General features: G+C 48.6%; 1 protein-coding gene across 1 annotated transcript in view; it reads left to right on the top strand.

Annotated features, from left to right (window-relative positions):
• The first annotated feature begins 1,369 nt into the window (after positions 1 to 1,369).
• PACS1 (phosphofurin acidic cluster sorting protein 1) overlaps positions 1,370 to 13,378 on the top strand; it is a 165,105-nt gene continuing 153,096 nt past the window's right edge. Inside the window, exon 1 of the mRNA XM_007978166.3 lies at positions 1,370 to 1,956. Within this exon, the coding sequence (XP_007976357.2) occupies positions 1,604 to 1,956 (353 nt within the window). The 5' untranslated portion in view covers positions 1,370 to 1,603. The remainder of the gene's footprint in view (positions 1,957 to 13,378) is intronic.

Raw genomic sequence — 13,378 nt, 5'->3', positions numbered from 1 at the left:
AGATGAATATGTAACACTCCTGATCCTCCCTCATCTCCTTTTAGCCCCTTCTTGCAAAAGGACTAAAATAGCCTCTTTCTACAATCACTGGGCTGCCCCAGTAACCACGAACATGAACTGGGATCAGACGGCGCAGTTGACTGGTGGTGACGCCAACCCCGGGCTGAAATCTGTGTTTCACCACTGCCCTGCTTTGTAGGAAGGCTTGGGGGAAGTACCTCTAGGTCTGGTTTGACCTTACTACTTTGTCCTTGGGGAGTAAAAATAGCCAGCTTAGCGCCCTAGCGTGGCGGAGGAAGTAACAGTGGGCTTGGGAAGTAGGCCAGGGCAGGCCTTCCCAATTGACCTTGTGACCAGAAGTCCAAGTCCTTACCTGTGTGAGAACTTAGCTCAAAAGCTAAATTGTCCTGAGTCCATGCGAGCCCTTGGCTTCAAGCAACACTAGTCGCTGGGATTTGGGGTTTGTGCGTGGGATGGGGGGACTTGCTTTCTCCAGGTTCTTATCCCCTGGTCCTGAGCAGCCTTTCTGACAGACTAGAGCAGGCTGGATCACTGGCTCCCATGGGCATTTGCCAGCCTGTGGGGAGGGGAGTCGTGCTGCTGTTGTACTACTGGTGTTTAAGTGCACCAGTGGAGGCGCTCACTTGCTGGAGGGTTCAAGATGGTTTCGGGGTGGAGGGGGGGTGATCCAGATAGGACGTGGCAGCTGAGCTAGGCCTTAGGAGGAATGGAATTTTAGAAATTTGGTAAGCAACAAAGCACTGGCACTCTAAAGGATTTGGGGGGTAGGGGAACTGTAGGGAAAGAAGAGGAAGGTTGGCTCCAGATGGGCCCCGGGGTAGCTTGAGAATTCACTCGTGCGAAGAATCTTCTGGACTCCAGGTCCCTGAGCCCCCGCTTGCCCTCGGGGCGGGAACTTCCCGGATCACAGGCACTCGCGGTGGCAGCGGGCTCCGGGTGTCCGCCGACCTCACCGTTTGCCGCCCGCAGGGCAGGGCTAGGTCGGTAGGCGGAGAGCGGGCTTCCCCGGGGAGACCCCCACCACTGGCGGCGGTTTCTGCATTGGCTCCGAAGACTCGAGGGGCCGAGGCGCGCTCCCGCGGCAGCCCCCTCCCTGCCGGGACTGAGTCCCGGAAAAGCCGGGTTTCCGCTGGCGGGGCCGCGGCGGGCCGGCGAGGAGCGGGGGCAGACGACCCGCGGATTTGAGGGCAGGGCCCGCGGGCGCGCGCTGGCCACAGACCACCGCTTCAACTCCGCCGGAGCGAGGGGCGCGCGCCGCCGCGCGCAGGGCGCGAGCGCGCCCGGCACGGCCCCTCGGCGCTGGGTGGGGCCGCGCTGGCCGGGCTCCCCGCCCCCTCCCGGACACGCCCACCCGTGTCGGCCGCGCGAGCCGCAACAGGCAGCGGCGGTCGAGCGCGAGGCCCGCGCGCTCAGAGGCCTCGCGCGTGCGTGCAGCTCGCTGGCGGCTCGCGCTCTGGCAGGCGGGCTGAGGAGGTTGCCGAGCCTCCGCCGCCGCCGCCGCCGCCGCCGCCGCCGCCGCGGAGGAAGCCTGGGAGCCAGCTCGGCGTCGCCTCGGCCTCCCTAACCCCCGTCTAGCCGGGCCATGGCGGAACGCGGAGGGGCGAGCGGTGGTCCCGGAGGCGCCGGGGGCGGCAGCGGCCAGCGGGGTTCCGGGGTCGCCCAGTCCCCTCAGCAGCCGCCGCCGCAGCAGCAGCAGCAGCCGCCACAGCAGCCGACGCCCCCCAAGCTGGCCCAGGCCACCTCGTCGTCCTCGTCCACCTCGGCGGCGGCTGCCTCCTCCTCGTCCTCGTCCACCTCCACCTCCATGGCCGTGGCGGTGGCCTCGGGCTCCGCGCCTCCCGGCGGCCCGGGGCCAGGCCGCACCCCCGCCCCGGTGCAGATGAACCTGTACGCCACCTGGGAGGTGGACCGGAGCTCGTCCAGCTGCGTGCCTAGGTGAGCGCGGGCGGGTGCGGCGGGGCTCCAGAGGAGCGGGGTGGCCGCCTGGGGCCCAGCCCTCCCCGCCCCAGCGCCCAAGGGGTCCCCGCCCTCCATCTCACCGACTGTCCCGCGGCCGGGCCTGACTCCAGCCAGGCCTCCCGGGACTCCTGCCGCGGGGACCCGCCCTCTTCTGGCAGCCCCACCTTCTGCCGGGGGCCGGGACCACCCTTCTGTCCTCCCCGTGGGACTTTCTGGCCTCGGCCCCGGGCTTTCTCCGGTTGGGCTGACCGAATCCGGCCTTCCTGGCAGTCAGTTTCCCCGAGTAAGCCACTCTCCTGCCTCGCCGGCGCCGGGGGCTGTACAAACATGGATGTGGTATAGATCTCTTGATACTATTATTTCCCAATAGACTCAGCATATGCCAAACTCGATTGTCACCTTTTGCAGGTAAAGCTCATATAATCACCCTAGGGACTTCTCATTAGCCTTCGGCACACATGTTCATTTGAACTTCATATTACACACGTTCTGTCCCAAGCGCTATGCTCTTAGTTTTGGGGTCCTATTTAATGTGTCCTCAAGTGTATTTTTACCTCCCTTCCCCCACTAAAACTGGTCCCAGAATCTCCCAGCTCTGCAGGGCTCTATGAAATTACTGCCTTGTTCCTAAATTCAATCCATTCCTCTCTGTCTGTTGGAACCATCTGGGGACTTTCCTTCCATTGGCAAAATAGGCCTGAGTTTGAGGATATTTTCTGTTTCTGTATTGGCAGGGCAGTCTGTGGGGACACTGTGGTATGTCTTACAGTTTGCCACTTGAATAAGACAGTGTGTGGAGCTGGTTTCACTCAGAAAGCCCAGAGAAGTGCCTGGAGGTGTTCTTTTTTTCACCTTGCAGCTGAGTTGATTCTGTTGCCTTGAAGTCTTGGGCTCTCTCCTCACTGTTGGTTAGGCAGACGGATGTGTAAGTCAGAGTTAGGGAGCATTGCTGGGCTTCACCCTCAACTGTCTTCCTTTCCCCACCTTTTTTCTGGATAATATTATATATATATATCCCAGATAGGAATGATGAGAGTACATCTTTCTGTTTCGCTCAGCTTAAAGAACAGAGCATTATCACCTCTGTTGAAGCTCTCAGGGTGCCCCTTCCTGACCATCTCCCCTCTTCCTTCTACACAGGGAAACACTATTTTGAATCGTGTTTATCATTTCCCTTTTTAGAAAAAGAAATTAGTTTTACTACATAATGCATCTCTATATATTTATAGTTCTGAATGTTTTTGAAGTTTGTATAAATGGTGTCATCCTGTATGTGTTCTGTGACTTGATTTTTTTTTTTTTAAATCAGCATTAGGTTTGTGAGAATCATCCATGTGGTATGGTAGCCATAGTTAAATATTTTCATGATGGGTAGTATTCTGTTGTATGAATGAATATACCATAATTCTCTTGATGAATATGTACGTTGTTTCCTGTTTAACACCCTCAGTAATGCATACATTTCCCCCCAGGACTCCTAGTGCTCTTGTGCAGAGGTTTCTTTAGGTTGTACTCATATGGAGGGGTGGGGTTGCCACTTGCAGGGTGTAGATCTGGGACTTAACTGGGCAAAAGTGGATTGTTTCCACAGGCTCCTTCCACTCTGTTTCCACGTAACTTAACAGATTTACACATTTTTTTTTTTCCTCTGTCCTTTCTCTAGGGAAATCAGGAGCCACATTAGTTTAGTTTGCTGTGGCCAGATCTATAGCACAACACCAAGCTCAAGCGAGAGTTGAGTATGTGATGGTATTCCTCTCTTGATCCTAAGCAGGCCTCTCTCTTTCTATATAGGCCCATCCATCGCTGAAGTATCCTAACCCACCTCTTTCACACATAGAAACACCGTGCCCCTTCCTATGTGGGTCCAGCCTTCCTGTTCCTCCTTCACTTCCATGCCTGTGTTTGGTGACATTTGGGTAGCTGCCTTCTCCATCTTGTTAGGTTGAAAAGGCGTGAGCTGGCTGGCAAGGAGCTGCAGCAGAGGGGTGTGAATGAAATCATTGACTGCTGTTGATGTTTGGTCTGCCCCTAGGTCTCTTGGTCACTGCACAGTCCACGTAATAAATTATTAGCCCAAGAAACAGCCAGGCATCCTGATCAAATGTATAATTATTATGCTAACTTGCTGTGAGAGGCTTAGGCGGACTTATTTTCGCATTCTGGGAGCCTGCAGTTATGTCACGTTTACTGACCAGTCCTTGAGCTTGTCCACTGTCCTGCTTCAACCTTGTTTTCCACCCATCACCCTTGTACCTCCTAACTCCTTGTGGAACACATGTGCTCTTTGAGCATTTTGCAGGCTGGAATAACACCCTGTGGGGAGAAAATGGCCTGCCATTGGTCTTTCCACTTATTAGAGTCATCTGGTTAATTTGAGGTCTTCTGGGTGTCCTTGTTCATGTTGTTTAGACTATATTGGCAACATGCAGCACTCTATGGAGGGATTAACATTCTTGTCTCATGTAACTCAAATGGGACACAAATATATGAGACACATGCCCTTTAGAAATGTAAACATGATTGTGGATCTAAGGTTAGGTGTGCATAAGAATGTCGTGGGATTTGGTCTCAGGGCAGAGAAGAGGGGCTTGAACAGTATGGTGTTAGGAAGGTCCTGCTGCTTTTCTTGATGCCTGTCAAAATATAATTTGCTTTTGAGAAAAATATCATTTCCTGTATTAGATATTTAAATAGAGAGCATTGTAGTTGTTCCTCAGGTAGGTATCTGCTTTTATTTAACATCTGTTAAATTCCCCCAGAATACATAATACTTTTGAAAAACTTTATATAGATGAATAGCTTACCCACAGCTGGTTTTAAAAGAACGAAATTGTTCTGTTGATCGCATTTTTCACCAGCATTTTTTGTTTTTTTTCTTTAGATGGAGTCTTGCTCTGTCATCCAGGCTACTGTGCAGTGGAGCAATCATAGCTCACTGCAGCCTGCAACTCCTGGGCTCAGCAGTCCTCCAGCCTTAGCCTCCCAAGTAGCTGGGACTATAGGCACATGCCACCACACCTGGCTATTTTTTTTTTTAAACAGGGTCTCGCTATGTTGTCCGGGCTGGTCTTGAACTCCTTGCTTCAAGCTCTCCTCCTACCTTAGTCTCCCAAATTGCTGAAATTACAGGTGTGAGCCACTGTGTCTGGCCTTTTACCAGCATTTTTTTTTTAAGACAAAATGATTAATATATGTCCATGATTAGAAATTTGAGCAGTATGGAAAGATGGAAAGCACAAAGGAAAAAGCCCCCAGTCCATCCCTCTTCTCACTTCCCAGAGGTAATCACTGTGAAATACAGGTGACTTTTAAGATTCTGTTACAAAAAGGTAGCTCTGCTATAGTTGCTTTATCTTTTATGAAATTCAAGCTTTAGAAATTATCTTTGTTTTCCCTCCATGCTAAGTAGTACTTCCTCTACTATGGTCCAGTATGTCATGGACTGTGGTGCAGAGTTATGGGGACCAGGTGGTATGCTGCTTGATGTTAACGAGGAAGGGTTTTAGAGCCTCATTGTTGATCCCTTCCCTTCTGCCTTTGTATGGGGAAGTTTTCCTGATATTCTTTTCTCTTTTTGTGCTGCTGTAAGTAGGAGAGGCAGATAAATTATTAAACTTTACAAGCATTCAAAATTTCCTCAGTGGCATAAAAATGATTATTAAGAGATGAAATGTGCTCTGCTGTATCACTCGCAAACCATATCCAAAGCCCATTTGCATACCCTTATGTGTGCGTGAACTTAGGGTAGGAGTTCTGCAGTTATCAGTCACATTTCTCCTTAGGCCACATTTTTTTTAAGTGGGTGCTGAGGTCAAGCCTTAATGGACAAAAGCGTTGGAGCCAGAGAAGCTGGCCATAGCTGAGTTGGCATGACTGGCCTGCAGCAGAAGTGTTACTTTCATGAAAACACTTGGGGGCAGTTGCCCCTTTAACCACAGAAGCACTATACAAGCCAAGATGTACTACTCTGTCTTCTTACTATATTCTAGGACAAATTGTTCCATGCATTAGTTTACTATTTATTTATTTATTTATTTTTGTTTGTTTGTTTTTGAGATGGAGTCTCACTCTGTCGCCCAGGCTGGAGTGCAGTGGTGCAGTCTTGGCCCACTGCAAGCTCCGCCTCCCGGGTTTACTCCATTCTCCTGCCTCAGCCTCCCGAGTAGCTGGGACTACAGGTGCCTGCCACCATGCCCGGCTAATTTTTTGTGTTTTTTAGTAGAGATGGGGTTTCACCGTGTTAGTCAGGATGGTCTCCATCTCCTGACCTTGTGATCTGCCCACCTCGATCTCCCAAAGTACTGGGATTACAGGCGTGAGCTACCATGCCTGGACTTTGTTTTGTTTTTTTGAGACACTGTCTTGCTTTGTTACTCAGGTGGGAGTGCAGTGGCATAATCACGGCTCATTGCAACCTAGACCTCCTGGGCTTAAGCATTCCTCTCACCTCAGCCTCCCGAGTAGCTGGGACCATAGGCCCTTGCCACTATATCAGGCTGATTTTAAAATGTTTTGTAGAGATGGGGTCTTGCTGTGTTGCGCTGGCTGGTCTCGAACTCCTGGGGTCAAATGATCCTCCCTCCTCAGTCTCCCAAAGTACTGGGATACAGGCGTGAACTACTGTGCCCGGCCCATGCCTTAGTTTTTTCATCCTTATGGGAATACTTTTACTTACCATCCATTCTTAGATGTGGGTGAAATATATATAAAATTGGATCTATAGAAGCGTGGGAGAAAGCACTTCTTAAATTATAGGTATAAAGTAAATGTAATTGGTCAAATAAGAAAGACCTGGTGAAATTTCTATTACTACCCTAGCATTAAAAGTATTTTTTTTGGCCGGGCGAGGTGGCTCACGCCTGTAATCCCAGCACTTTGGGAGGCCGAGGCGGGCGGATCACCAGGTCAGGAGATCGAGACCATCCTGGCTAATGGTGAAACCCCGTCTCTACTAAAATTACAAAAAAAAAATTAGCTGGACGTGGTGGCGGGTGCCTGTGATCCCAGCTACTCAGGAGGCTGAGGCAGGAGAATGGCGTGAACCCGGGAGGTGGAGCTTGCAGTGAGCCGAGATCGCGCCACTGCACTCCAGCCTGGGAGACAGAGCGAGACTCTGTCTCAAAAAAAAAAAAAAAAGGTTTTTTTTGTTTTTTTGTTTTGAGAGTCTCGCTCTGTCCCCTAGGCTGGAGTGTAGTGGCGCGATCTGGGCTCACTGCAGGCTGGAGTGCAGTGGCGCGATCTCGGCTCACTGCAAGCTCCGCCTCCCAGGTTTACGCCATTCTCCTCCCTCAGCCTCCCGAGTAGCTGGGATCACAGGTACCCGCCACCACGTCCGGCTAATTTTTTTTTGTATTTTTAGTAGAGACAGGGTTTCACCGTGTTAACCAGGATGGTCTCGATCTCCTGACCTCATGATCCGCCCGCCTCGGCCTCCCAAAGTGCTGGGATTACAGATGTGAGCCACTGCGCCCAGCCACATTAAAAGTCTTAAAAGCATGTTTGTACCTTAGGAGATTTGAATTTCACATTGTGAGTGTTGTAATAGAATATCCTCTCTATCAGGGTAATAGTATCCATCGTCCCTGTGGAAGCTCAGATTCCTTGACTGAGAAAGATAATGACTTTCACAGAGTCCATTTTACATGTATTGATTTACAGATCTTTTGGACACATTAGCGATTATGTGATTTCTTTCTAAGCTAGTTTTCTAATTTCTTAGCCAAACCAGTAAGTTGTCACTGTTGTTGTTGGTGCTGGCATGAGGGCAGGTGTACGTCAGAAAATGTTTGGGCTGCGTCTTTTCACTACGTCAGTTCAGAAGGCTTGTCCAGTTTGGACCTGGACTTTTTTTATTTTTTTGAGATACAGTCTTGTTCTGTCGCCCAGGCTGGAGTGCAGTGGTGCAATCTTGGCTCACTGCAACCTCCACCTCCCGGGATTCTTGAGCCTCAGCCTCCCAAGTAGCTGGGACTGCAGGCGCGTCCCACCACGCCCAGCACATTTTTGTATTTTTAGTAGAGACGGGATTTCACCATGTTGGCCAGGCTGGTTTCGAACTTCTGACCTCAAGTGATCCACTGGCCTTGGCCTCCCAAAGTGCTAGGATTACGGATGTGAGCCACTGCACCTGGACTGGCCTGGACTTGAAGGTGTTGATGTAGATGCCAGCATGCATCTACAGGGTGGGTCCTCTGAAATTTGGTGTTGGCCTGGCTCACACCCATGTTGTCACATTCCGGGAATTCCGTGGGAATCTAGTGTAGCTGTGGGAATGATTTGCCAGTGTTGGTCTTCTTCCAGCATAGGTCTTGGGGTGATATTGAGGGCTCTTGAGGAAAGTCAGAGTTTGGAGTTGGACTTAGAACTTCTTTCAGAGGGCCATCGAGCAAGGTGGGCAGTCTCTTAGGTCGGCGAGCACTGACAGGGTCCTCTTTGTGGACCTAGATGGAGGAATAACCAGCTTCCAAAGGTTTTAGAGACCAAGATATGCACCAGCTCTAGAGTGTTACCCCTTATAGACCTTCACAGGGCGGCTGACTGGACCTATGTTCCCTGTTACCTCATTAAAAACCAGAGAATGGCTTTGGTCTCAGGTCAGGGATCACCACTTAGGCAGACCTGCACCCTACTTCTTGACCTTGGGTAGCGCAGTAGAACAGACAGCTAATCATTGAAACACATCTGGAAAACTTCTAGAGAATAGTTTATCAAAACATTCTAAGGCTGGGCGTGGTGGCTGAAGCCTATCATCCCAGCACTTTGGGAGGCTGAGGCGCAAGGATCACTTGAGCCCAGGAGTTTGAGACCAACCTAGACAACATGGCAACCCCGTCTCCACAAAAAATAAACAAAATTAGCCAGGTGTGGTGATGTGCGCCTATGGTCCCCACTACTCAGGAGGCTGAGGTGGGAAGGGCACTTGAGCTCCAGGGGTCAAGACTTCAATAAGCCATGATCTCGCCCCTGTACTCTAGCCTGGGCAACAGAGTAAGACTCTGTCTCAAACAAAAATGGTCGAATAGAGAATGTTCTAAACTGTTACTTTCCTTGTGTTGAGGTAGATGGCGAGGCATAGGTGATAAAATAGTGTTGATAGCAGGTTTGTTTAATTTTGTGCAGATCCTTTTAGCCTGTAAGGTTTTTTTGTTTTGTTTTGTTTTGTTTTTTTGAGATGGAGTTTTGCTCTTGTCACCTAGGCTGGAGTGTAAAGGCGCAGTCTCAGCTCACTGCAACCTCCGCCTCTCAGGTTCAAGCAATTCTCCTGCCTCAGCCTCCCGAGTAGCTGGGATTACAGGCATGCACCACCATGCCCGGATAATTTTGTATTTTTAGTAGAGTCGGGGTTTCACCATGTTGGCCAGGCTGGTCTCGAACTCCTGACCTCAGGTAATTCACCTGCCTCGGCCTCCCAAGGTGCTGGGATTACAGGCATAAGCAACCATGCCTGGCCAACTGTAAGGTTTTTAAGGTACAACAAAGGTTAGAATATTTGAGTTTAGTTCTAGTTTCAACAATTTTTCTGAATCTCAACTATGGTTCTTCCTCTTTCCTCCTTGTGAGTAATGATCTGCGTCAACTCTCAAATTAACCTGGGCTCCCTTCATCCTTTCAGCACTTTCAGTACTTTTAGTTTTGTAAACATAGTGATATCCACAGGCCATTTTGGCAAAAACACTTTTTATAACTGTATGCATCTTAGAAATTGCGCTGTGGGTGATTTGCTGTGTATGTTTTTTAGTGACCTGGTATAAATATAGTTAGATGTGAAAGGAGTGACGCCTTAAATTTGTTCCCTGCTATAACACCTGTTCCCCTCTTTATAGTCTGTGTAACTCCTCCAAATGACAGATCTTTTGGACACATTAGTGGTTATGTGATTTCTTTCTAAACTAGTTTTCCAAACTACCTCTCAAAACCTTATTATGAGTAGGATTTTCCCCAGTTAACATTTTGGGTATGACTGGCCTGTTAATTGTCTCTGAGGAATTTTGAACTGGTTATTTTGTTTTTGATTTTGAGATAGGCTCTCACTCTGTTGCCCAAACTGGACTGCAGTAGCATGAACACAGCTCACTCTGCAGCCTCAATCTCCTGGGTTCAAGCGGTCCTCCCGCCTTAGCCTCCCAAGTAGCTGGAACCACAGGCACATGCCAACATGCCCTGCTAACTTTTTAATTTTTTGCAGAGACGAGGTCCCACTGTGCTGCCCAGGCTGTTCTCAAACTCCTGGGCTCAAGCAATCCTCCTGCCTCAGCCTCCCGTAGTGTTGGGGTTATAGGCGTAAACCACTGCCCCCGGGCTAGACTGGTTATTGTGCTGAGATATAGGAAGGCATTTTTTCTTTTCAGTTGTTTTCTTTTCTTTTTCTTTTTTTTTTCTTTTTGAGACAGAGTCTTGCTCTCTTGCCCAGGATGGAGTGCAGTGGCACAATCTCGGCTCACTGCAGCCTTTGTCTCCCGGGTCTCCCGGGTTCAAGTGATTCGCCTGCCTCAGCCGGCCAAGTAGCTGGGATTACAGATGCATACCACCATGCCCGACTAATTTTTGTCTTTTTAGTAGAGACAGGCTTTCACCCTGATGGCCAGGCTGGTCTTGAACTCCTGACCTCAAGCCCGCCTCAGCCTCCCAAAGTCCTGGGATTATTGGCGTGAGCCACCACCCAGCCTCTTTTCAGTTGTTTTTCTGAAACATTGTGCGTGTTTGTGTGTGTGTATGTGCACTTCTGTATCTGTCTGTGAGTTTTCTTTTGTTCTTCTTGGTAGGTGAGACAATTTTAGCAGGGTTTTTTTTGTGTTTTTTGGGTTTTTTTTTTTTGTTAGTTTATTGCTGGGGAAAGGTCTGGGTTAAAAAAAAAAAGTTTAGAACACGCTAAGGCTTGGGGCATCAGTTACCATTTACTGATCCCTCCTCACTAACCTTTTCCTGCCTCTTGTTTACAAACACCAAATGGCTTCAGGGTTTGGGGAGCAGCTTTTCCCTTCTGTCTTTCTGTTTTATGGTACCTCTCAAACACATTGTATTGTAATCCCTTCCAACCCCTGCCCCCGTAGTCTTTCCCAGAGTGATATTTTAAAATGAAGATCAGAACTTATCACACCCCCTCTATAATCTTCCAGTTCATTCATTCAGCAAAAGCTTATAGACCAGCTGGTGTGTGCCACAAGCAAAATCCTTGATCTCATGAAGTCTGCATTCTAGTGGGTGAAGATAAGAGACACCATCCAGTAACTTTCTGTCATACTTAAAAAAGACCCCCTTTTCATGGTTCAGGAGATACTAAATGATGCAGCCCCTTCCCGTGTCTTTGACCTCACCTCTGCGTTCTCCCCTTCCTCCTGAGGTGGGTTACCCCCGCTTTAGGGCTTTTGCACTTGCTGTTCCCTCTACCTGTGATACTCTTTCCTTGGATCCTTGGATCACTGAGACTGGCTCCTGGGTGTCATTTCATCTCTTCACTGACCTACCACCTTGGAAGGCTGTCCTCACCTGCCCATCCCCTTCTGGGAGCTTATAAAGCTGCTTCACACCTACTCGCCATTACCGGAAATAATCTTGTTCCTTTATTTAGTTACTTTATAGTTACTCAATAACTACATTTGTCAAATCAATGACACTGATTTTCCTATAGTGTTTTATAATGTTTATTGAATGACTATCTGTTATGCCCAATTCATCCATTCACCAAATATTTACTGAGTGTTTCTGTGTGCCAAGCACTGATCTAGGCTCTGGAGAAGCAGCAACAGACAGGCTGACAAAATCCATTCTCTCCAAGAGTGTGCATTCTGGAGGGGGTGATAGATGAGAAACAATTACATCATTATATCTGTGATAAATGGTCAGATAGCAAGTAGGGTCACAAAGAATAGTGTGGTGGGGAACTGAGAGTCGGGGGAAAGGCTGTCTTGGTCAGGGAGGGCATCTGGTAAGGTGACAGACAGTTGAGCTGATGCTCGCTGCAGTGAAGCTGATGACCTGAGCATTTACTGTGTGCCACAAAACCACCAGAGGCAGGTGCTAAGAGCCCTTTTCTCAGAAGGGAAAATTGAGGTCCCGTGAGGTGAAGGCATGTTTTTAAAGACTACACAGTTTAAAAGTAGGCGGGGCTGAGATTTGTCTCATGACTCACGATTGCCGGACACCAGAGCCGTTTCTGTGTTTAAACTTGGTCCCCCAAGCCTTGTCTGGTTCTCATAGCTGACAAATAATATTTAATGCCGTATTCTTTGCCAGCTGGAATTACAGAACGCTGCTCAATTTCCATCATAGACAGTGAGAGGTTGTGTGGCGTAGTGGCTGTGAGTGTGGGTTCTGGAGCCAGTCAGGTCAGATTTTACTATTTGACTCCGGACAAGTTTTTAACTTGTATAATGCTTCAACTTTTTTCATCTGTAAATGGGCATAATAATTGACCCTGCTGGGTGTGGTGGCTCACACTTACAACCCCAACAATTTGGGAGGCTGAGGTGGAAGGATTGCTTGAGCCCAGGAGTTCGAGACCAGCCTGTGCGACATAGGGAGACCCCCGTCTGTACAAAAAATAGAAAAAAAAATTAGCTGAGCTTGGTGGCACACGCCTGTGGTCCCAGCTACTTGGGAAACTGAAGCTGGAGGATTGCTTGAGCTCAGGAAGTAGAGAATGCAGTGAGTTGTGTTCATACCACTGCACTCCAATCTGAGCGACAGAGCGAGACCCTGTCTCAAAAAAAAAAAAAAAGTCCCTATCTCACAGGATTATCATCAGAATTAAATAAGGTTAATTTTGTTATTAACACGTTAATCATGTATGTGGCAACATAGAAAGCACTTAATATTAGCTATTACTGTAGCTATTTTTCTTGTCGACCTAATTTCTCTGTCTTCCCTGCCCCCCTCAACCAAAACAAACCAAACAAAACAAACATGCTTTCTTTTGAGAATTAGGGTAATAGATTTCCTCAGTGGGACCCTCACAAGGTCTTGGGCTCACCTTAGGCCCAGATCCTGCCAAACCCCAAGCTTATTAGACTACAAAGTCAAAGCAAAGTATTTTGGTTCTCTGAAGCAGTGGCTGGGTTGGGATCCTGTTTCTACATCCTGCCAGCTTATATGAACGGAAGAGATGGTACAGGCCCCGCCTGCAAACCACAGCTTTGTTTTGAGCCAGCTTGACTTGACAGCTTCCCTATTTTACCTGCTGACTTCTTTAGCCCTGGTTTGGCAGCCAGAAGAGCAACTGAACCAGTTTACAGCTTGCCATTTGTCACCAATGAAAACTGAGCAACTCCTAGGAAAATGAGGGTTTAAATGTAGTTGATTTTTTCTCTTGTCTTTTTAATTTCTCCTTTTTGTGTCTCAAACTATAGAAAAACTATATTCTACTTTTACAGGAGAAACCTGATAATACATTTGTGGT

The sequence above is a fragment of the Chlorocebus sabaeus genome, chromosome 1, assembly GCF_047675955.1.
Source record: "Chlorocebus sabaeus isolate Y175 chromosome 1, mChlSab1.0.hap1, whole genome shotgun sequence".
In the NCBI taxonomy this organism is placed as follows: Eukaryota; Metazoa; Chordata; class Mammalia; order Primates; family Cercopithecidae; genus Chlorocebus; species Chlorocebus sabaeus.
The sequence above is the reverse complement of the archived record's forward strand: the minus strand, read 5'-3'. Positions and strand labels throughout refer to the sequence as shown.